The sequence below is a fragment of the Pelophylax lessonae genome, assembly GCF_965119305.1.
Source record: "Pelophylax lessonae genome assembly, chromosome: 12".
Lineage (NCBI taxonomy): Eukaryota > Metazoa > Chordata > Amphibia > Anura > Ranidae > Pelophylax > Pelophylax lessonae.
The window spans coordinates 184,906,110-184,928,244 of record NC_138779.1 but is presented as its reverse complement, the minus strand read 5'-3'; the positions used below and the strand labels follow the sequence as shown (position 1 = coordinate 184,928,244).

General features: G+C 43.1%; 1 protein-coding gene across 2 annotated transcripts in view; it reads right to left on the bottom strand.

Moving 5' to 3' along the window:
• Window positions 1–22,135, bottom strand: part of LOC309568461 (C-X-C chemokine receptor type 3-like) — a 245,114-nt gene that overhangs the window by 31,141 nt on the left and 191,838 nt on the right. Inside the window, exon 1 of one of the 2 annotated variants that reach the window (XM_082274130.1) lies at window positions 495–619. The exons of the other annotated variant lie outside the window; for it this stretch is intronic. Within the exon in view, the coding sequence (XP_082130256.1) occupies window positions 495–521 (27 nt within the window). The 5' untranslated portion in view covers window positions 522–619. Of the gene's footprint in view, window positions 1–494; window positions 620–22,135 lie in introns of those variants that run through there. 2 annotated transcript variants of the gene reach the window in all.

The following is a 22,135-nucleotide window of genomic DNA, read 5'->3' as shown; positions in this document are numbered from 1 at the left end:
TTTTTTCTTACCTTTCTTCACATATAATTGTGAAATTTTTGTAAAAAATTTGTGAATTTCAATTTGAAGTTGTAACTAAAATACCTCCCACATAATAATAATCCTTGCTCTGTAAAGAATTTGTACACAGCAGTAAAAGCTGTAGACGAAAGCCTGTAATAATGAGAACATTTCTATTTCTTTTCCATTGGCTACAAAGGATCATTGAAAAACGTATGCAAGCATAATAAATATTGGTACTAATGTGTGGGTTTGTGTTTAAATCAGAGTGTTAAGCTTCAAAGAACCTGTAATGCATACGAAAGCATTCCATTTAGCATAAACAAGCTATAAACATGTTGCTATAAAAAGGTTAATAAATTAAGTAACTGTTGCTGAATAATTGATTTTGAATTTTTTTTCACTATTTTTTTAAATGTTCCCTGAACTTGAGCAATATGAACAATTTTTTTTTTTTAATACCTTTTTTAAAAAGACATGTTAGTAATACTTACGTCATAATAGTATGCGGAGGAGGTCATCCTGCAATATTATAGAGATTATGGAATCCTCCAATCTGGCTGTAATATTAGTAGTGAGGACTTCAAAGCTTGTAAGGCTTAAGTCTGAGAAATATGAGAATTATGAGATGAAGGGGCTGTCTGTACGAGGGGAAGTGGTTAACTGTAGAAACTCTTCAAATACGAGGTAGTAGAGAAAACTAAGAAGGGTGTTCAAGTCATATCAGGACTTTTGAGTTTATATAATAAAAGAACACATTTCAAGGAGTGGAAACTGCCTGCGACATTTATACACTTATCCCAGCATTTAGCTAATGCCTGGAAAGCTTTGGCATAAAAGATTTGTCAGTACTCCTGAACGATCCTAGGACAGCCTGCTTCACTTTGTCATCAGTGCTGAAATGCTGACCTCCGAGCAATGGCGGCTGGTCAGACGGGGCGCCGCCCCCCCATCCATGCGTCCAGCCCCCTAATCTACATGCCGGGCGCCGGACGTATGGAGTTCAATGGGGCTTTTTTTTTTTTTTAACCATGTGATTAGAGCCAGAGGCTCTCAGAGGCTAAAAAAAAGGATGGGCTCCAGGCGTTGTGTGACAATAGCGAATGAAAATTCGCTATTGTCACACAGCTCCTCCTGGCCAATCAGGAAGCGGGTTTTGAGACCAGTTTCCCGATTGGCCGAAAGGAGAAGCCATGCCATTGGGCATGGAGGAGGCGGGAGGAGACGCAGAAGATGGGGGAAGAAGCCGAAGCCACCGCCTGCTGCATCCAGGCAGGGTGAGTGAGTGGGGGGTCTTGCCTGTCCTGTCTCGCTGGGGGGGGATGGTGTACGGCCTGGTGTGGTACGGGGGGGGGTATGGTGCGGTCGGTCTGCCCCCCCCCCCCCCGGTCCATGGAGCACCAGCAGCCACTGCCTCCGAAAAACTCTTTTAGGGGTCCAAAGAGGTGGAAATCACTGGGAGCAAGCTCTGGGCTATAAGGGGGATGTGGCAGTACCTCCCTGCCGAGTTGCTGTAATGTGCACGTAGTGCTGTGAGCAGTATGAGCTCAGGCGTTATCCTGAAGAAACAGGACGCCCTTAGTGATCAAACCAGGCATTTTTTTCTGCAGATGCGTATGCACATCACTCAGAACACGACAATAATATTCACAGTTGATAGTGGCACCACGGGGTAGATAATACAGATGAGTAATACGTTTGTTCCAGAAATTACTTGCCAACACTTCACCTGCGGACACAATTGTTCAAATTTTTTATGGGGGTGGTGATTCCACATGCTTCCACTGCTGTAATGCTCCTTTTGATTCAGGAGTGAAATGATGTGCCCAGGTTTCGTCTCATGTAAATGATGTGATCCAGAAAATCCTGCCCTTTCCTGTCAAAATGCTCCTTTACCGCTGTGCAGAGCAGTGGTGGCTGGTGCTCCATGGGCCGGGTAACAGCAGATGGACCGCACCATACCCCCCCCACCAGGCCACCGCACATCATACCCACACCCCCCCCCCCCGTCACCGGCTCACTCACCCTGCCTGGACATGTGGAGGGAGGGCAGGCAGCAGCAGCAAACAACGGCGGTGGTGGTGGCGGTGGCTTATTCCCCCTCAGTCTTCTGCGTCTCCTCCCTCCTCCTCCATGGCCAATGGTATGGCTTTTCCTTTCGGCTAATTGTGAAACGGGTCTACGGACCCGCTTCCTGATTGGCCAGGAGGAGGATCCGTGGGAAAATAGTGAATATTTATTCGCTATTGTCACACAACTGGGTGGGCTCGGGGCGCAGTGCTCTGCTCCCTGAGCCCACCCTTTTTTTAGCCTATTAGAGCCTCTGGCTCTAATCACAGGGTTAAAAAAAAAAACAAAACCCCATTGAAATCCATGCGTCCGGCGCCCTGCATGTAGATTAGGGGGCCGGACGCATGGATAGGGAGGGTGGTGCCCCTTTGCCCCCAATGCACCAGCCGACACTGGGGCACATTTCAACTCTTCTGTGCCCGTCAAAAGTGGAAAGCTGTCTTGGTACCCAGCTTGCTCCAACTGTTCAAAGATGCAAATGTTTGTGAACGATTATGTTCACCGTTCCCACAGAGAGACTTGTCTCTTGTACAATTTCACAGCAGTTTATGTGTCAATTATCCAGGATCAGGGTTTCACTTGTCGAAGGTTCACAGGAATGACTGCTGTTGGCCGGGAACCGCCACGGCTGGGATTGTTACTGATGGATGTACAGTCATCTTTGAAACGTTACACCATTCAAATGTCTTACTGTGGCTGAGTGTCCCATCACTGTACTGTGCTTGAAGTCTTCTGTAGATATCCCCAAGTTTTTACACCTTCGTCCATAAGAAACGTCATTACCACATGCTGTTCCATGCACACACTAACACTGCGTGTAGTATCGCCACGCTAGCCTCCCTTTTATACCTGTAAAGGTAAAAGTTCCAATTTGACCAAACGGCCCCCGTATTATCACTACTGGAAACATTGATGCTTTAGGAAAGAGTATTAATAGTAATAAAGCCAGTGCAACAGAAGAAGTAACCGACTTTAACCACTTCAATACAGTGCACTTTCACCCCCTTCCTGCCAAGGCCAATTTTCAGCTTTCAGCGCTGGCACATTTTGAATGACAATTGCACGGTCATACTACACTGTACCCATATGAAATTTATGTAATTTTTTTCACACAAATAGAGTTTTCTTTTGGTGGTATTTAATCACCGCTGAGTTTTATATTTCTTACAAAAAAAAAAAAAAGAAAAAGACAGAAAATTTTGAAAAAAAACAAGTTTTCTTATTTTCTGTCAGTAAATTTTGAAAATAAGTAATTTTTCTCCTTCACTGATGTGCGCTGATGAGGCAGCACTGATGGGCACTGATAGGCTGCACTGGTGGGCACTGATGAAGTGGTACTTATGGGCACTGATGAGGTGGCACTGATGAGGGAGTACTAATATGCTGCACTGATGGGCACTGAGGGGCACTGAGAGGTGGCACTGACGGGTGGCACTGATGGGCACTGATGGGCACTGACGGGTGGCACTGATGGGCACTGACAGGCAACACTGATGGGCAGCACAGATGAGCAGGCATTGATAGGCACTGACTGGCAGCACTATGGGCACTGATGGTGGGCACTGTGGGCACTGATTGGCACTGTTTTTTTACTTTTCTATAATCAGGGCACTGATGATCAGTGCCCTGATTACATGTCCTAGCCTCCCCTTTGAGGAGGACCCGCTGATTGGCTCTCCTCGCCACACACTCTGACAGTGTGAGGCGAGGAGAGCCGATAAAGGGCACCTCCTCATTTACATGTGATTTGCGGTGATTGGAAACAGCCGATCACATGAGTAAAGAGCAATGAATCAAGTGCACAAAATATATTAAATAAAAAATATATTAAATAAAAATATTCTTGTGAACGGATGAAGGGAAGCTGCAAATTAAAAGAATAGTCCCAGTGCAGCAAAAAAATACATAAAAACGTGGCTTTTGAAGTGGTATCTTGACATATACAATTGGTGACTTTTCTTATTGTGAGATCCAAAATGGTGTCATGCAGAGTGAGCAAACAAATCCAAAAACAGGTGCAATGGCCGCTCACCTCACATTACACCAATAAAGGCGTTTTTATATTACGCTGTTGGTTCACAGGTCCAGGCAATGGATTCCTGCTTTTCTCCCTTGGGATTGCACCTCACTGGCGACTCTTTAATGGTATGGACTTCGCTTGTAAGAACAGATCTCTGTTCTATATCCTAGTTGGCTCAAAGAAATAAAATAGGGGCACCCATGGTGAAGTATATCACATTTATTATGATAAAAAACATGTAGAAACTTACATTCAAGCAGAGTACAGCCAGCAGCCGCATACAGCGGTGTATTGCGGGGACTTCCAGTTTACGGCCGTAACCGGAAGCGACGTCACCTAGTTCCTCCCGACGCGTTGCGTCACTAAATCACGTGACTTTCTCCAGGGGTTTAACCCCTTGCTGTCCCCTTAAAATAACTCAACACACAGCCATTAATGTCTAAACAGCTGTCAATAAAAGTGTGTACACCCCTAAGTAAAAATGTCCAAATTGGCCCCAATTAGCCATTTTCCCTCCCCGGTGTCATGTGTTAGTTAGTGTTACAAGGTCTCAGTGTGAATGGGGAGCAGGTATGTTAAATTTGGTGTTACCGCTCTTACTCTCTCACACTGGTCACTGGATGTTAAACATGGCACCTCATGGCAAAAACCTCTCTGAGGATCTGAAAAATTGGATTTTTGTACTTACTGTAAAATCCATTTCTCTGAGTTCGACAGACACAGCACTCCATAAATCATAACTAGTGGGTTATATTGCTTCCTCCAGAAGTAGGACTGGGCAGAACAAAAAACACCTGTCTACGCCCATGGGCTGTCCCCAGCTGGTATATAACCCCCTTCTCTGCTCCAGGTAATCAGTTTAGTAGCAAGCAGTATCAGAAGTATCAGAACTCCATAGAGGTGTGGGTGCTTTGTTCGTCGAAAAAATTTTTACGGTAAGTTCAAAAACCCAATTTTCTCTTTCATTCGACGGACACATCGCTCCATAAATCATAACTAGTGTGACATCCAAAAGCAGTGCCAAAAGGAAAATGAGGGGTGGGGAAAATAACCCAAGGCTAAACATAAGAGCCCTTAACCAGGACACAGGAGTCCTGTTTGAAAACTTAAGGTTTAAAGAAAAAACACCCCTCAAGAGGGAACAGCCCCTCTTAAACAGCAGCCTGCAAAACTCTGCAGCCAAAAAAAGCATCCACAGATGCCAAAGTATCTACCTTATAGAATTCCGTGAAGGTATGCATGGACGACCAAGTGGCCGCCTTGCAAACTTGCAATATTGAAGCCTGATGATAGAAGCCTCAAGAAGCACTCAGCGCCTGAGTAGAATGCGTCGTGACAGGTGGAACCTGACCTTAAATGCAATAGGCCTGAGTATCCATCTGTCTGATCCATCTGGGGATGGTAGCCGAAGAAGCGACCAGCCCTATTCTTGGTCCGTCTGTAACCACAAAAAGCGAGTCTGACCTCCGAAAAGACTCAGTAGTTGCCAGATACACCCGAATCGCACTAACCACATCCAAGGTATGCAAAGCAAATTCTTTGGGATGAGCCTGCTTGGGACACAAGGAAGGCAACACAACGTCCTCATTCAAATGTCAGAGACAACTTTTGGCAGAATAAAACAAAACATATACACACAAGGTGATATTCACCATCCGTGCACTAATCATACCAGTCCAAACGTAGCTTGTGTGTCTTCGTTCCAAAACATAGTCTAATAAAGCTAGGTGGCTGTTGCTCCAGTCAAATCCACTGGTTGGCGGAAGAGAACACTTTGCAAAAGATAAACAAAACCAGGCGCACATCCAACCTAGTGTATTATAGTTTTTATTACAGGAAAATGAATCAATATAAAATGCACTCACATGGTACAGCAAGTACTGGGCAGTACAGCGGAGAGGAACCTACATATGCCAAGTACTTGCTGTACCATGTGAGTGCATTTTATATAGATTAATTTTCCTGTAATAAAAACTATAATACAGTAGGTTGAATGTGCACCTGGTTTTGTTTATCTTTTGCACAACTTCGGGCAGAAATGTTGGACAGGGACAAAGAACCACTTTATTCCTATGGACCACTAAATAGGGACTGCAACAGGATAATGCGGCCAATTTTGGAACCCTGCGGGCCGAGGTAATAGCCCCCAAGAATGTCACCTTCTGAGATAACGTAGGCAAGGGAATCTCCCGAATATTCTCACATGGAGGTTTCTGTTGAACCGAAAGTACTAAATTTAAATCCCCTGGCGGCAAAAGAGACAGTACAGGTGGAGCCACATGTTGAGCCACCCTGAATGAAGGTACAAACGAAAAACTACGTGGCTAGGAGTCGCTGAAAGAAGATTGTCAAGGCAGACACCTGGCCCTTGATGGTACTCAAGGCTAACTTCTGATCAACGCCCTGTTGAAGAAAGGTTAAGATCCGAGCCACAGAAAAGGATTGAGGATGAGCGCCAATCAACTCACACCAAGAAATGTACGCTTTCCAAGTACGATGGTATATCATGCTGGAAGAAGACTTCCTCGCCTTCACCATAGTAGGGATCGCTGATCCAGACAGACCTCTATCCCTTAGTACTTGGCTTTCAATAGCTAAGCCATTAAAACCAGAGACTGTAAAGCAGGATGGTAGATCAGCCTTTGGGACAATTGGTCTTCTCTGAGAGGAAGCCCCCAAGGGAGGTTTACAGCCACCAGGATGATTTGGAGATCCTCACTCTTAAATTCCTTGCAGGAACTGTGCAAGTAGCCTTAGCTGAGGATGAAACAAAGAATGCATAGTGGCACAAGCAGGAGACGCGTTTCAAATGGATGGTGTCCATAAAGTAGTCTTGAAGACTGCCCTTATTGTCCATGTAATTAATGGGGCACAGTCTCCAGACTAAGGGCCAGCCTGGAGGGGAGAGGAAGCGTTCTCCAATCATGCAATAAAACAGAATGAACAGGCGCCTCTGAGTATAAACTGTGAATGATTTATTGGTGAAGGACACAATAAAAACTCACATTAAAAAAATGTAGGATCAGGCACATGGGATATCCGGTGTAAGGTTACAAAGAACCTTCTGGTTCTTTGTAATGCCGCTCGTGTTGTTGTCCTGACCAGCAGGATGTAGGGTGTGGAGAGAGGAATCAGAGGGCCAGACCGCAGTGTGAGCGGCAGCATCTTCTGTGTATGCGTCACCGGCGTGCTCGTGACGCGTTTCAGGGCACGCGCACTGGAGTAGGCTGCTCCTTTTTCAAGCTGGTATAATTGAAGTAAAAAGTGCTTTTTATATGCTTGGAATACAGTGCCACCCAGTGGAGGAAATGTGCATAGCACTCCATGGGATAGACTGGAAACAACAACAGTACCAGTGCCATCTAGTGGGAAAAATTGCACATTAACCCATCGGGAGGCATAAACACCGGAAAAGATACCAATGTAAACACATTAAAATAAATGCAAATAAAGGAAATACATCTGCTCTACAAATGGAACAATACATAGAAATCAAAACAATGGGAACTGGAGAATGCGTGCAATAATGATGAAAGTAATTAAAAATAAATTAACTATAAAGTGAAAAAATAATAATAGATAAAGTAAAAACTAAAAAGTAAAATATAAAAAAACTAAAAATATAACAAAAACATTTTTGTAAATTAATTTCATTCTATCTTTTCATGTGACAACACTGCAGAAAAGACACTTTGCTACAATGTAAAGTAGTGAGTGTACAGCTTGTATAACAGTGTAAATTTGCTGTCCTCTCAAAATAACTCAACACACAGCCATTCATGTCTAAACCACTGAAAAGATTTAATAAAATATTTACAAAAATGTGAGTGGTTTACTCACTTTTGTGAGATACTGTGTGTGTATAAAGATGAAAAAGAAAAGAAAATTGGAAATGCAAAGATGGAAAAATGAGCAGAACAAAGGTGCCCCCTTGTTGGGCTATTTTGATTTTGGGGTAAAAAATTTTTTTTCTAAAGACACAAATATATCAGGGATTAGAGAACAACAATAGTAAGAATTACTAACCATTGAAAGAAATCTTGCTGAAATATAGGGGAATGGCGAAAAATTTTATATGTGTATAATTACACAATATAGTGCAGTGTTTCTCAACTCCGGTCCTCGGGGCACACTAACAGGCCAGATTTTAAGTATTACCTTGGGGATATGCAGACTAGAATACTGCAATCAGTGAGCAGCAAATTATATCACCTGTGATGCATTTCAGTTTTCTTGCAAACCTGGCCTGTTAGTGTGCCCTGAGGACCGGAGTTGAGAAACGTTGATGTAGTGTATATAGAAATATGACTAAGAGGAAACTCAGAAAATAAGTACTAGGGTGGATGGAATTTTGGGTTATACAGAGAAGGTATGTAAACTGAGGTCGAAGACCATTAGGAATGTAGGAATTTTTTTTTTTTTTGTTTTTTTTTTGTTTTAATCAAGTTATACAAAATACACCGTATAAAATGATGAAGAAAAAGAAATCCAATTCTTTTATAACATTTATAACATTTCTTTATATAACCCCAATCTTATTCCTCCTCCTCCCTCCCTCCCTCCCCCCTAATTACCCCCTATTCTATCAATTTTACCCAAATCCGGTGTTCCTTATAAATTCTACATTTTATTTTCCCATATTCGTATAAAGTCTCCACTTTCTTTAAAGTCTTTCAACATTTTCCACTTAACTAAAAAGGTATCCATATATATTGGAAATTATTTAATACCCTGAAAAACCATGGGATTGAAATAATGGGTGGTCAATGTGTATCTGGGGATCTGGATGAATTATTGTGTCCGAAAAAGAAAATTCATGTAGGGTATATGCCTAGTTGTTAGAAAGAGCTATAATGACTGATGGAAGTGTACCAATTACCCACAATACAAGTGTGCATCTTGGTTTGTATTGTGAGTAGGTATAATTGGGAGCCATAGTGAAGGTGTGTGTCATACCTGATATCTATCATGGTGGATATGTCTACTTACTCCCAAAAAGATTTGGATTTGTTGTCATATTTTACGAAATGGCGGGGGACACTGTGCTTGTCCATACCTAACTTTCTCCGGTGCTTGCCGAATCTTTGTCGGAGAGGGCGGATAGTGCGTCCTACATACAATAAATTATAGGGACAACTGAGACAGTAGACCACATAGTCTGAGAAACAATTATAGGACGCACTCTGCCCTATCTGACAAAGATGTGGCGAGCACCGGAGAAAGATAGTTAGGTAAGGACAAGCACAGTGTTCCCTGCCATTTCCCAAAATATTACAACAAATCCACCACTGGTCTGGAGGTATAAATTATAGAACAAATGCCCAAAGATATCTTAGAAGCCGAGAGGTTTCACAAGCTCTGTGAACTTGAAACATTCTGGATATATTCTCTTAAAACCCTCTTGCCCAATGGGCTTAATGAAGAATTAGATGTATCCACCATCTTATAAATTGGGCAATTAATAACAATCTTTGTTTTTTTCCTTCTTTTTCGAGGTGAGGTCTTTATTTGCTTCTCCTACGATCATGCATATTCAGATGGACGGGGTGGTGGGCGGCTCTTCTTGGGAGTAAATAGACATATCCACCATGATAGATATCAGGTATAACACACATCTTCAGTATGGCTCCCAATTATACCTACTCACAATACCAACCAAGATACATACATTTGTTGTGGGTAATTGGTACAATTGCGTCAGTCATTATAGCTTTTTCTAATAACTAGACAAATACCCTACATGAATTTTCTTTTTCGGACACAATAATTCATCCAGATCACCAGGATTTTGCATACCTTCTCCATATAACCCAAAATTCCATCCACCCTAGTACTTTTTTTCTGAGTTTCCCCTTAGTCATTTTTCTATATACATTGTGTAATTATATACATATACAATTTTTCGCCATTCCTCTATATTTCAGTATTATCTCTTTCAATAGTTAGTAATTCCTACCATTGTCCTTCTATAGTCCCTGATATATTTTTGTCTTTAGAAAAAAAAAATGTTTTAACCCACAACCAAAATAACCCAACAAGGGCGCACCTTGTTATGCTCATTTTGCCATCTTTGCATTTCCACTTTTATTTTATTTTTCACATTTATACACATATATGATAAGTATATATATATATATATATATATATATATACACACATATATACACATATATATACATATATATTTTTTTTTTTTTTTTTTTTTTTTTTTTTTAGGTTTTTTGTTTTTTATATTTTAATTTTAATTTTTTTCACTTTATATTTAATTTATTTTTAATTACTTTGATCATTATTTCAAACCTTCTCCAGTTCCCATTGTTTTGATTTCTATGTATTGTTCAATTTATACAGCAGCTGTATTTCCTTTATTTGCATTTATTTTAATGTGTTTACATTGGCATCTTTTCTAGTGTTCATGCATCCTGATGGATTAATGTGCAATTTTTCCCCACTAGATGGCACTGGTACTGTTGCTGTTTCCAGGCTCTCCCGTGGAGTGGTATGCACATTTCCTCCACCGGGGTGGCATTTATTCCAAGCATATAAAAGGAACATTTTACTTAAATTATACCAGCTTGAAAAAGGAGTGCACACTGGCAGCCTACTCCAGTGGGCTTGTTCCGAAATGCATCGCAAGCACGCCAGTGATGCAAACACAGAGAACGTGCGGCTCACCCTGCGGTCCAGCATTCGGATTCATCTCTCCACACCATCCTCACATCCTGCTGGTCAGGACAACAACACGAGCGGCATTACAAAGACCCAGATGGCGGCCTCGTGCAGACCCTGTACTCCGGACATCCCATGTGCCTGATCCTACATTTTTTTTATGTGAGTTTTCATTGTGTCCTTCACTCTTAAATCATTTACAGTTTATATTCAGAGTTGCCTGTTTTATTAGCTGAGGATGATACTGGCCTTACCGTGGCCCTTGGACACCTGTCATATCTATCAGAGGACCCCGTGACCTCGTCACGAACTTCAATATCCTTCTGTGGAGTCAAACCTGCTTAAGGAGCTTTATGTTAGACTGTGCAAACAGAACTGTCTTGAAGGTGGATACCACCAGACTCAGAACCTGTATGCAAAATGGGAGAGAGAACTATCTGTGTGACAGCAGCCGGTGAATCACGGCATGTGGTTACTGAAGTTTGTCCAGAGGAAGGACCGCCCTGGTCAGAAATAGAATCAGACCTAAGTAAATCAATTCCCTGGACAGGGATAGGGGGACCTTAGGTAGGTCAGACATCACCTGAACCTTTGCAGGAATTAAATCTGCACAAGGAGACTCAGCACCTAAAAAACCTGAAAAGGACAAGCTTTATCCCCCTTTCTGGGTAACCCCAAATATGCACCCCCAATATGTTTTCCTGTCTCTCTCTCTCTAAACTGAAACCCTAGATGGAGCATACTGAACACAGCAGGAAGAAATTAGATTTTTGTACTTATCGTAAAATCTTCTAAATCTAAAACTTTGTACTTACCGTAAAATCAATTTCTCTGAATTCATCGACGGACACAGCACTCCATAAATCACAACTAATGAGTTATATTGCCTCCCCCAGGAGTAGGACTAGGCAGAACAAAAAACACCTGGCTATACCCATGGGCCGTCCCCAGCTGGTATATAACCCCCATCTCTGCTCTAGGTAATCAATTTAGTAGCAAGCAATTTTGGAAGTATCAGAACTCCATAGAGGGATTTTATGGTAAGTAGAAAAAATCCCTTTTTCTCTTTCATTTATCTACAGACACAGCGATGCATAAATCATAACTAGTGGGACATCCAAAAGCAGTGCCAAAATGAAAATGAGGGGTGGGAAAAATAACCCAAAGCTAAACATAAGAGCCCTTAACCGGGTCACAAGAGCCCCGTCTGAAAAATAAAGGTTTAACAAAAAATACCCCTCAAGAGGGAACAGCCCCTCTTAAACAGCAGCCTGCAAAACGTTGTGGCCAAAAGAAGCATCCTCAGATGCAAAAGTATCTACCATATAGAATTTTGTGAAGGTATGCACCGACGACCAAGTGGCCGCCTAGCAAACTTGCGATATTGAAGCCTGATGACAGAAGGCCCAAGAATCACTCAGCGCCCAAGTAGAATGCGCCGTGACAGGGAAAGGGGGAACCTGACCTTTAATGGACTATGCCTGAGTTACCATCTGTCTGATCCATCTGGAGATGGTAGCAGAAGAAGCAGCCAGTCCTTTTCTTGGTCCTTCTATAACCACAAAAAGCGAGTCTGACCCCTGAAAAGACTCAGTAGCTGTCAGATATACCAGAATTGCACGAACCACATCCAAGGTATGCAAAGCAAATTCCTTGGGATGAGCTGGCTTGGGACACAAGGAAGTCAACACAATGTCAGCATTCAAATGGAAGTCAGGATAGAAATTTACTACTTTTCAAACCTATTAGCCAGCAATATAACAACCCAACGGTAAAATGATTACTAAATTTTCGTCACAGCATCAAGAGCTTCGCAATGTACTCTCTAGAACTGATACATCCTGTTGCAAGATACATGTGTATTGAAATATGTAAGAAACTACCCGGACATTGTATTCCGGAGAGCCTCTTCCATTCGAGATCATATTACTTCTTCTCACTACAAGCCCAAAAAATCCCAAGGGCAACCACGATCAGGAGTATACAAATGTAGCAGTTGTGAGTTCTGTCCCTGGGTGTTCCAGGTTACACAATTCAACTTGCCCAATGGAGAAGTATTTAGGCCACGCTTTAATGCTGATTGCAATACTCAAGGGGTTGTTTACCTGATTCTTTGCCGTTGTGGAGCGTTTTACGTTGGTAAAATTATCAGAGCATTTAAACAGTGAATCAATGACCACATCTATTATGCAGGTAGGGGTAAAATGATAACCCGTTAGTCGTCTTTTGGATTTGTACCACCATTTTGATATTTCCTATGTATCATTTATTGTTCTTGAAATATCCCCCCTAATTCCAGAGGTAACTGGGATACAAAAAATTCTACAGAAAGAAACTCTCTGGATAGAAAGGCTAAAAGCTATATATCCACCAGGGTTAAATGAAATAGCCTCCTATAAACCCTTCTTATAGGAGGTTTAGTTTCAGGGCTTCTCAAAACTAACTTAAATTGTAAAATTGAGTTAAACTATAATAACAACTCTTTCAACAACTGTGTTCCCTTTCCCCAAACATATGTTTTGATCAAATGTAATATGGTCTTGACGTCCTAAGTATAGGATTGAGATACTAGAAATTAAACACTTTCCAATAATGAGAAATGTACGATTTCCACGTACAATGGTATATCTTGCTGGAAGACGACTTCCTCACCTTCACCATAGTAGGGATCACTGATCCACAGACCTCTATTCCTCAGTATCTGGCTTTCAATAGCTAAGCCAAAAAAAAAAACAGCGACTGTAAAACAGGATGGTAGATCAGCCCTTGGGACAACTGGTGTTCTCTGAGAGGAAGTCCACGGGGCCAGAAACCAGCGAAGATGTCCCCCCACCCCAATAATGGGTGAGAGCAGACCTTCATGCTGAAGGAGTCTTGCGTGCTGGTCAGGGAAAGCTAGCTCTAGGCTTACCAGACCAAGGTTGCATGGAATCTCCCGGGGAAGCTTTAAAAGATCTATTTCCCTTATTCTCTGTCCCAGACGCACAAAATTATTTTCTATGGATTGAGAAGGAGGGCCCCCATCTGTGGCGAGGCTCCTTCCCTTTCCTTGACAGTGGCAGGAAGATACTCTTCCATCCCATGATACCCTTAAGAATATAATTCAGGGTAGCCCCAAAGAAGTGATCGCCTTGAAATGGCAGATCAATGAGAGCTTTCATAGAGGCTTGGCCCGCGGACCAATTCTTAAGCCACAGCACACCTCTAATTACCACTGCTGAAACAGAAAGTTTGGACAGCACAGGAGCTGTATCCAAAGCTGCATCACAAATAAACTGCAGCCCATAGACCAACTGATCCGCTAAATCGACATAAGCAGTGGGGACCTGCTCACCCCCCAGGCCCTGGCGCAAAGCTTGGCCCATTCAGTTAGGGTCTGAGACACCACACCAGGGCTGAGGCATAGACTGGCTGCAATGCCGAACCAGCAAAAGTAAACATGCTGTGTGCCACAGCCTCTGCTTTCTTGTCAGCTGGGTCCTTAAAGGACAGGGATTCCTCTACTGGGATCATGGTTGCTATATTCAACCTGGAAACAGGAGGGTCCACCACTGGTGGACTAGCCCACTTTTTTAAAAGTGACTCCTCAAAAGGGTAACGTACAGCAAAATGTTTGGGGACCACAGAGGGTAATTTTGGTTATTCCCATTCCTTACAGTAAAACCTGTTAAAATAAGGCACATAAGGAAACACTTTTGGAGTACAATGCAACTTATACGTACCAAATGACACAGCCACGTCTGCGGCTACATCAGCCGCATCCTCTATTTTTAAAGTCTCATACACTGCAGTGAAAAGGGCGTCTACCAGCGCTTTTTTATTCGCTGCTGCGACCATGGAGGAATCATCCTCACTATCAGATGGATCAGGGGGTGTGATATTAAATTCCTCTGGACGTGCCGCGTACACGGGGGCATCAGGCTCAGAATCAGATGAGACAGCCTGAGCAGGGGAAGGCGGGGGACACTTCCTCCTGGGTCCTTGCCCACACGCCACTTCCACCCGGGACACTAAGGACTGCAGCACCGTTGTCAGTGAAACCATGGGAAGCTGGGGTACAGAGGGACCTGCCACCTCCATGAGGGGGTCAGTGGTGGAGATTTGACTCTGAGGCTCCATAAGGAATGGAAGACCTTGCAGTACAAAAAAAACAAACTTTTGGCACCACTAAAGGATCTCCTCAAGGCTCAGGGTACCTATCAGTAGAGAGAGAGAGATAACAGGGACCCCCAAAGACTCACCCTACCGACCAGAGGAGCGCAGAGAATTCGAACCCAGCATCATCATGAATGCTATCCCTGTTCATATGTCTCAGGCACAGGAAGAGGAAACTAAGAAGGAAGAGGAAGAGGTGGAGCTTTCGACATCTCCACGAGGCTTACGTTGTTTCCAGCATCTCCCAGACTAAGGGAAAATTTCCCCCGTGACATCATCGGGCTACACAAATATGGCTGCCAACCGGAGACCAGCCAGACTAAGGGAATGACCCCCATGACATCATCCGACTACACAAACATGGCCGGCAACTGGAGACCAGCCAGACTAAGGGAAAATGATTGCCATCAGCTACAAACACTGAAGCATGCTGCCAGGATCTTTCCTGCACCCTCTGCAAGGGGACCCCCTCTGAAGGTAGGATACACGTTTAGGGGAGACTCTGCTGTGCACTCTTCATCGGTCTCTGCACTGGGACCCCCCTGCCCTATATCCACACTGCAAACAGCAGGACATGCACCTAGGGGGTCTCCTACACTGGGACCCCTCCAGACTACCAGGATGGGACACACACTATCCCTGGGCCCTCACAGAGTGGGGATAGCGTCTCTGCTGCATTCTCTGCCCTGGGACCCCCACCAGACTCTAGGTCCAGACGGGGGGAATGGGATTGTGGGAAAGCCCAGCTCAGTGAGGCATTTAAGGATGGGAGTAACCTGCAGGCAGGTCCGACTGTCCCTGGAGGTTACCCACATCCACCCAAAAGAAAACCACCAAAAGGGGAGATGGGGGAGTGTACTTACCCTTCCATGGTACGAGTAACGCTCCAGACAGAACTCCTCACCACCGAAGTAGGGGAGCTGTCAGCCAAGGGACCGCTGTGACTCAGACCCAAGCCTGGGTGTATGCGACCCTGCAAGACACTTAACTTGCGGGCCAGGCTCTTTCCGTGAGGCTATGTCGCAGCCGACCTAGCACATAGCTGCGGTCTGCACATGTTCGCTGGCTAAATTATCCAGCCCGTCACCCAGCCCAGCCCAGCAGTTGATGGTAGATCTCCCAAGAGAAAACAAAAAAGATGTAAGGAAGGAGAAAATTGCTAGCACAAGAGATCCCAGCCGGGAGCCTAGGTCCCTACTCCTGAGTCCTGACTAGACAGATTAAAACTAATTACCTAGAGCAGAGAGGGTGGTTATATACCAGCTGGGGACGGCCCATGGGTATAGCCAGGTGTTTTTTGTTCTGCCTAGTCCTACTCCTGGGGGAGGCAATATAACCCACTAGTTATGATTTATGGACCGCTGTGTCCGTCGAATGAAAGAGAAACGAAAAGAGTTCTGTGCTGACTCAATTTGAGCTATTGAGCACTGCAAACATGTTTTTTTGTTCATGATAGTTTGAAACTTGCTGAAAAAGGGAGACAAGAGCTCCATCTGCCTGCATGAAAATAAAATAATTCCTTGTAATTTTTAATATTTAACTTTACATAGTCTCTTTACCCCTGAACGCAGCACTGGGAGAGGGAAAGAAAGGAGTGTAGGAGCAGTTGTGCACACTGGCAGGTATGGGAAATATCTCTGGAAGATATCTTTTGTAAAAGAAGCTTGGGTTTTTCTCCAATTTCTCCACTAAAAGGCTAATGCACCTGCTGCTAGCTGTTTTTATGAAAAATGTCCATAGGGTAAATGCAGAGATTTCAGTGTAACGTGATCAAACCTTCTTTAGCATCTCATGTATTATATACTGTATGTGTGAGCTAGATTTGCACAGCCATACCTTTGCAAACCAGTAACCAGACCCAGGTGTGTAACTCTCTTCCAACTGTGTCAGCCTGACCCATGTTGTCACAATATGTCCATTAATGTATGCTATAAGGAAGTATTTGCAATGTTGCACAGTAGAGTAGGGATTGCCAGGAGAGGGATTGCTTTTACGCAGTTGGCCATCTTAAACATATACTGTAATAAACAGGAGATGAAAATCCCTGTTTTATGCAAATGTTTGCTAGAAATATGTAGAAATATGATGAGGGTTCAATCAAAAACATCAGCATTAAATATGTTTTTGTATTATAAAAAGTGCATTTAAAGTGCTAAAGGTTTCTTAGAACTTATTCTTGAGTAACATTTTATTGGCTTTTTTTTGTATGTACCCGTTTTCAGGAAGGAAACTGAATTGCTTTGCTAATAAATCCTTTCTTTCATCTATTCTTAAAAGTGCTAAATTGCATAAATATGCATTTGTTAATTTGGTACTTTCCATTATCTGGAAGCCACAGCTTCAGAGGAGAAATGCCACTCACCAAGAGAATTAAGAAAGAAACTAATTTGCTTCATAACTTATTTATTTCATAGAGTGGGTTACTAATCCAGGAAGCGTCACTGTTCAGTGAGAAACCCACTACCCAAGCCAGACATAGCCTGTCAACAGGTAGTTTTCTGCTGTTTATGCGCTGGCTTTTAGCACTATTGTCTAAGCCCAGTTGGCCTCTTGAGATGTGTCTGGTTATATAACAGGCCCAGACCTTCCTAAGGCGAAGAATGCATGTCTATTATCTTATTTTCTATTGCCAAGTTCCGTGAACCAACAATGCTTTGGTGCAACCAAACAGTGCTACTTGAACTTGCACTTCTGGGTGGGTGCCTATATTCCTGCAACTGTTTCCCGGGGAACTTCCCTGATGAGGGGATTCCTTTCAGTAGCTCTGAATGAACCGATTTCATTTCTGGGGAAGTTTATTTGAGATTGAGAAGAGCGCAATTGTAGCATTAGCCTTACTTATTTTGCTGGTTTTACTTTGATTTGTGTTCTGGTATTTCATGTCCTAACACTTTCTGTAATGGTTGCCTAAAGTTTGCTGCAGTAGCTGGAGCTACAAATTCAGGTTGGAACAGGTACCTATCCAAGAGATTACCTTCTTGGTTTTAGAAGAAATACTTTACATTTTTTCTTAAATTACTTTATTAACACAAACAAGAGGTGTGTGTGTGTGTGTGTGTGGGGGGGGGGGGGGGTACTTACTTTGCTAACAGTTAGATTGCCCTTGACATCAAGTTATGGTTTATTAATATAACCTTTAAAATGTTTAAACAGTTCCCATTGGTCTAACAGATCTCTTGTTCTTTCATATAAAATGTGCTTCTTCTGTGGTGGAAGTGCCCTAAAGGTCTCCATTTAATTCCATGGGTAACTGTACTTTAGGTTGTGTCATAACTGCCATATCTGTAAGAGAAAGCCTTAATATCCCCCAAAACCTCTCTGTCCTTCAATTTGAGAGAAACATTTTTTACTATTGTATATACAGTGGGTACGGAAAGTATTCAGACCCCCTTAAATTTTTCACTCTTTGTTATATTGCAGCCATTTGCTAAAATCATTTAGGTTCATTCTTCTTCCTCATGAATGTACACATAGCACCCCATACTGACAGAAAAACACAGAATTGTTGACATTGTTGCAGATTTATTAAAAAAGAAAAACTGAAATATATCACATCGTCCTAAGTATTCAGACCCTTTGCTCAGTATTTAGTAGAAGCCCCCTTTTGATCTAATACAGCCAGGAGTCTTTTTGGGAAAGATACAACAAGTCTTTCACACCTGGATTTGGGGATCCTCTGCCATTCCTCCTTGCAGATCCTCTCCAGTTCTGTCAGGTTGGATGGTAAACGTTGGTGGACAGCCATTTTTAGGTCTCTCCAGAGATGCTCAATTGGGTTTAAGTCAGAGCTCTGGCTGGGCCATTCAAGAACAGTCACGGAGTTGTTGTGAAGCCACTTCTTTGTTATTTTAGCTGTGTGCTTAGGGTCATTGTCTTGTTGGAAGGTAAACCTTCGGCCCAGTCTGAGGTCCAGAGCACTCTGGAGAAGGTTTTTGTCCAGGATATCCCTGTACTTGGCCGCATTCATCTTTCCCTCAATTGCAACCATTCGTCCTGTCCCTGCAGCTGAAAAACACCCCCACAGCATGATGCTGCCACCACCATGCTTCACTGTTGGGACTGTATTTGACAGGTGATGAGCAGTGCCTGGTTTTCTCCACACATACCGCTTAGAATTATGGCCAAAAAGTTCTATTTTGGTCTCATCAGACCAGAGAATCTTATTTCTCACCATCTTGGAGTCCTTCATGTGTTTTTTAGCAAACTCCATGCGGGCTTTCATGTGTCTTACACTGAGGAGAGGCTTTCGTCGGGCCACTCTGCCATAAAGCCCCGACTGGTGGAGGGCTGCAGTGATGGTTGACTTTCTACAACTTTCTCCCATCTCCTGACTGCATCTCTGGAGCTCAGCCACAGTGATCTTTGGGTTCTTCTTTACCTCTCTCACCAAGGCTCTTATCCCCCGATAGCTCAGTTTGGCCGGACGGCCAGCTCTAGGAAGGGTTCTGGTCGTCCCAAACGTCTTCCATTTGAGGATTATGGAGGCCACTGTGCTCTTAGGAACCTTAAGTGCAGCAGAAATCTTTTTGTAACCTTGGCCAGATCTGTGCCTTGCCACAATTCTGTCTCTGAGCTCTTCAGGCAGTTCCTTTGACCTCATGATTCTCAGTTGCTCTGACATGCATTGTGATCTGGAAGGTCTTATATAGATAGGTGTGTGGCTTTCCTAATCAAGTCCAATCAGTATAATCAAACACAGCTGGACTCAAATGAAGGTGTAGAACCATCTCTCAAGGATGATCAGAAGAAATGGAAAGCACCTGAGTTAAATATATGAGTGTCACAGCAAAGGGTCTGAATACTTAGGACCATGTGATATTTCAGTTTTTCTTTTTTAATAAATCTGCATCAATGTCAACAATTCTGTGTTTTTCTGTCAGTATAGGGTGCTATGTGTACATTCATGAGGAAGAAGAATGAACTTAAATGATTTTAGCAAATGGCTGCAATATAACAAAGAGTGAAAAATTTAAAGGGGTCTGAATACTTTCCGTACCCACTGTATGTACAGTGAGATGGACAAGATAGGGAATCTGCGAGATGAATATGCTAAAGAAATAGATCAGGCAGTTAAGGTGAGAATAGGTGGAATCAATTTTCTTAGATGGTTGGTACTTGGTTTGGTGTGTTGATAGGCTAATACCATTCCTTTTTTTTTTTTGTATCCTTATATACTGTATTTTGCATTTTTATATGTGTCAGTGCATTTTAACCAGTGCCATTTAACTATAGGCCGGGCGGAACATTCATTGTTCTGGGTGGACGTCATCAGATGTCATTCCCAGAAAGAGCCGTGCTGCAGCACGATCTGTCACCCGCTGTGTCCACCAGACACAGCAGATGACTGATTAGTGTACCGGCCGGTATCATCTGTACTATGTGATTAGCTGTGGACAATCACAGCTAACCAAAATATTAAACACTGAATGAATACATGACTGAGGTATAGCCAATATTACGGCTGCTGTACCTGACAACCCAACCCCCATTTACCCAGTAAAACAAACAACACCACAATGTCTTGGTTTAGAAAGTCCATAGCAGCCATTTATTAAACCAAATACAATGTTTGTTACATAATAAATTGTTTAATTTAATTGAACAGTAATGACCCAAAATCAGTACAGTGACTAACCTTGTCAACTAACCTTGTCAACGTCTAGGGTCTTAGAAGGCAAATTATTAACCAACTGGCTGTATTTACCATCAAAATAGACTTCAATGGCTCAAGGACTTTTACTATTAAGATACCCTGATACAGCCAAATGACTCTTAGCCATTACCATCTTAAAGTGTTACCAAGGTAGGTACACCCATACCTGAGATGGGTCCCACCCTTCCTTTTACACCTTTTAAAACCGTTACAGCCTTCCAAGACCCTAAGACCCCTGCCCACTGCTATGACAAGAACTCACAAGCCAACAATTACAGGCACACCTGACCCCCAGACAGAAGGATTTTAGGCAGCCAACATCCACAGGAGATCTGTGGTTAGTTCTCCAAGAGGTTTGGAACAACCTACCTGCTGAGTTCCTTCAAGAACTGATGCTGTTCTGAAGGCAAAGAGCAGTGACACCAAATATTGATTTGAATTTATCCTCTGTTCATTTACTTTCCAGTTTTTTAATTGATAAAAACGGATTTTTGTAAAATCTTACCGTAAAATCCTTTTCTCTTAGCTCATTGACAGACGTAGTCCTCGGTGATTCAACACCCTCGGGTTATGCTGCCCTCCACAGGAGTAGGACTAGACAGGAAAGAAAATACTCTGGCCACACCCTAGGGGCAGTCCCCGAGGGTATATCCTCTCTCTCTCTGCTACAGCAAATCAGTTATGTCACAAAGCAGTGTTTAGAGAATTTAACCCAACCCAACTCAAAAACAGAGGGGCGGGTACTACGTCTGTCAATGAGCTAAGAGAAAAGGATTTTACGGTAAGATTTTACAAAAATCCGTTTTTCTCTGTCGCTCATTGACAGACGTAGTCCTCGGTGATTCAACACCCTCGGGACGTCCCAAAGCAGTACCACAAATGAGGGGTGGGAAAATGGAAATCAAATCCAATCTAGAAGGCCCAACCGGTGCCAACTAGAAGTTTACAATGCTCATCCTCAGTGATGAGACTCAACAGAAATTTTTCAACAGAAAAAAACCCTCGAGGTAGACCACCGGTCTCCTCAAATTGCGGCCTGCAAAACCTTGCGGCCAAATGAGGCATCCGCCGATGCCATCACATCAATCTTGTAAAATTTTGTAAAGGTATGTACCGACGACCAAGTGGCCACCTTACATACCTAGACTACTGACGCCTGATGGCGGAAGGCCCAGGAAGTACTGAGCGCTTGAGTGGAGTGCGCCCTAACAGGGAACGGAGGATTCCGACCCTTAATAGAATAAGCCTGTACCACCGTCTGTCTGATCCATTTGGAGATAGTCGCGGCAGATGCAGGCAACCCCTTTCTGGGGCCATCCGGGATCACAAAAAGTGAATCCGTCTTACGGAACAATTCCGTCGCCTTCAGGTATACCCTGATTGCCCGAACCACATCCAAGGAATGCAACGCATGTTCCCGATGATGATTGGGCTGAGGACACAAGGAAGGTAGTACAATATCTTCATTCAGATGAAAATCTGAAACCACCTTTGGAAGAAAGGATGGCTTAGGATGAAGCACTACCTTATCCCTATGAATCACTAAGTATGGGGACTGGCATGATAAT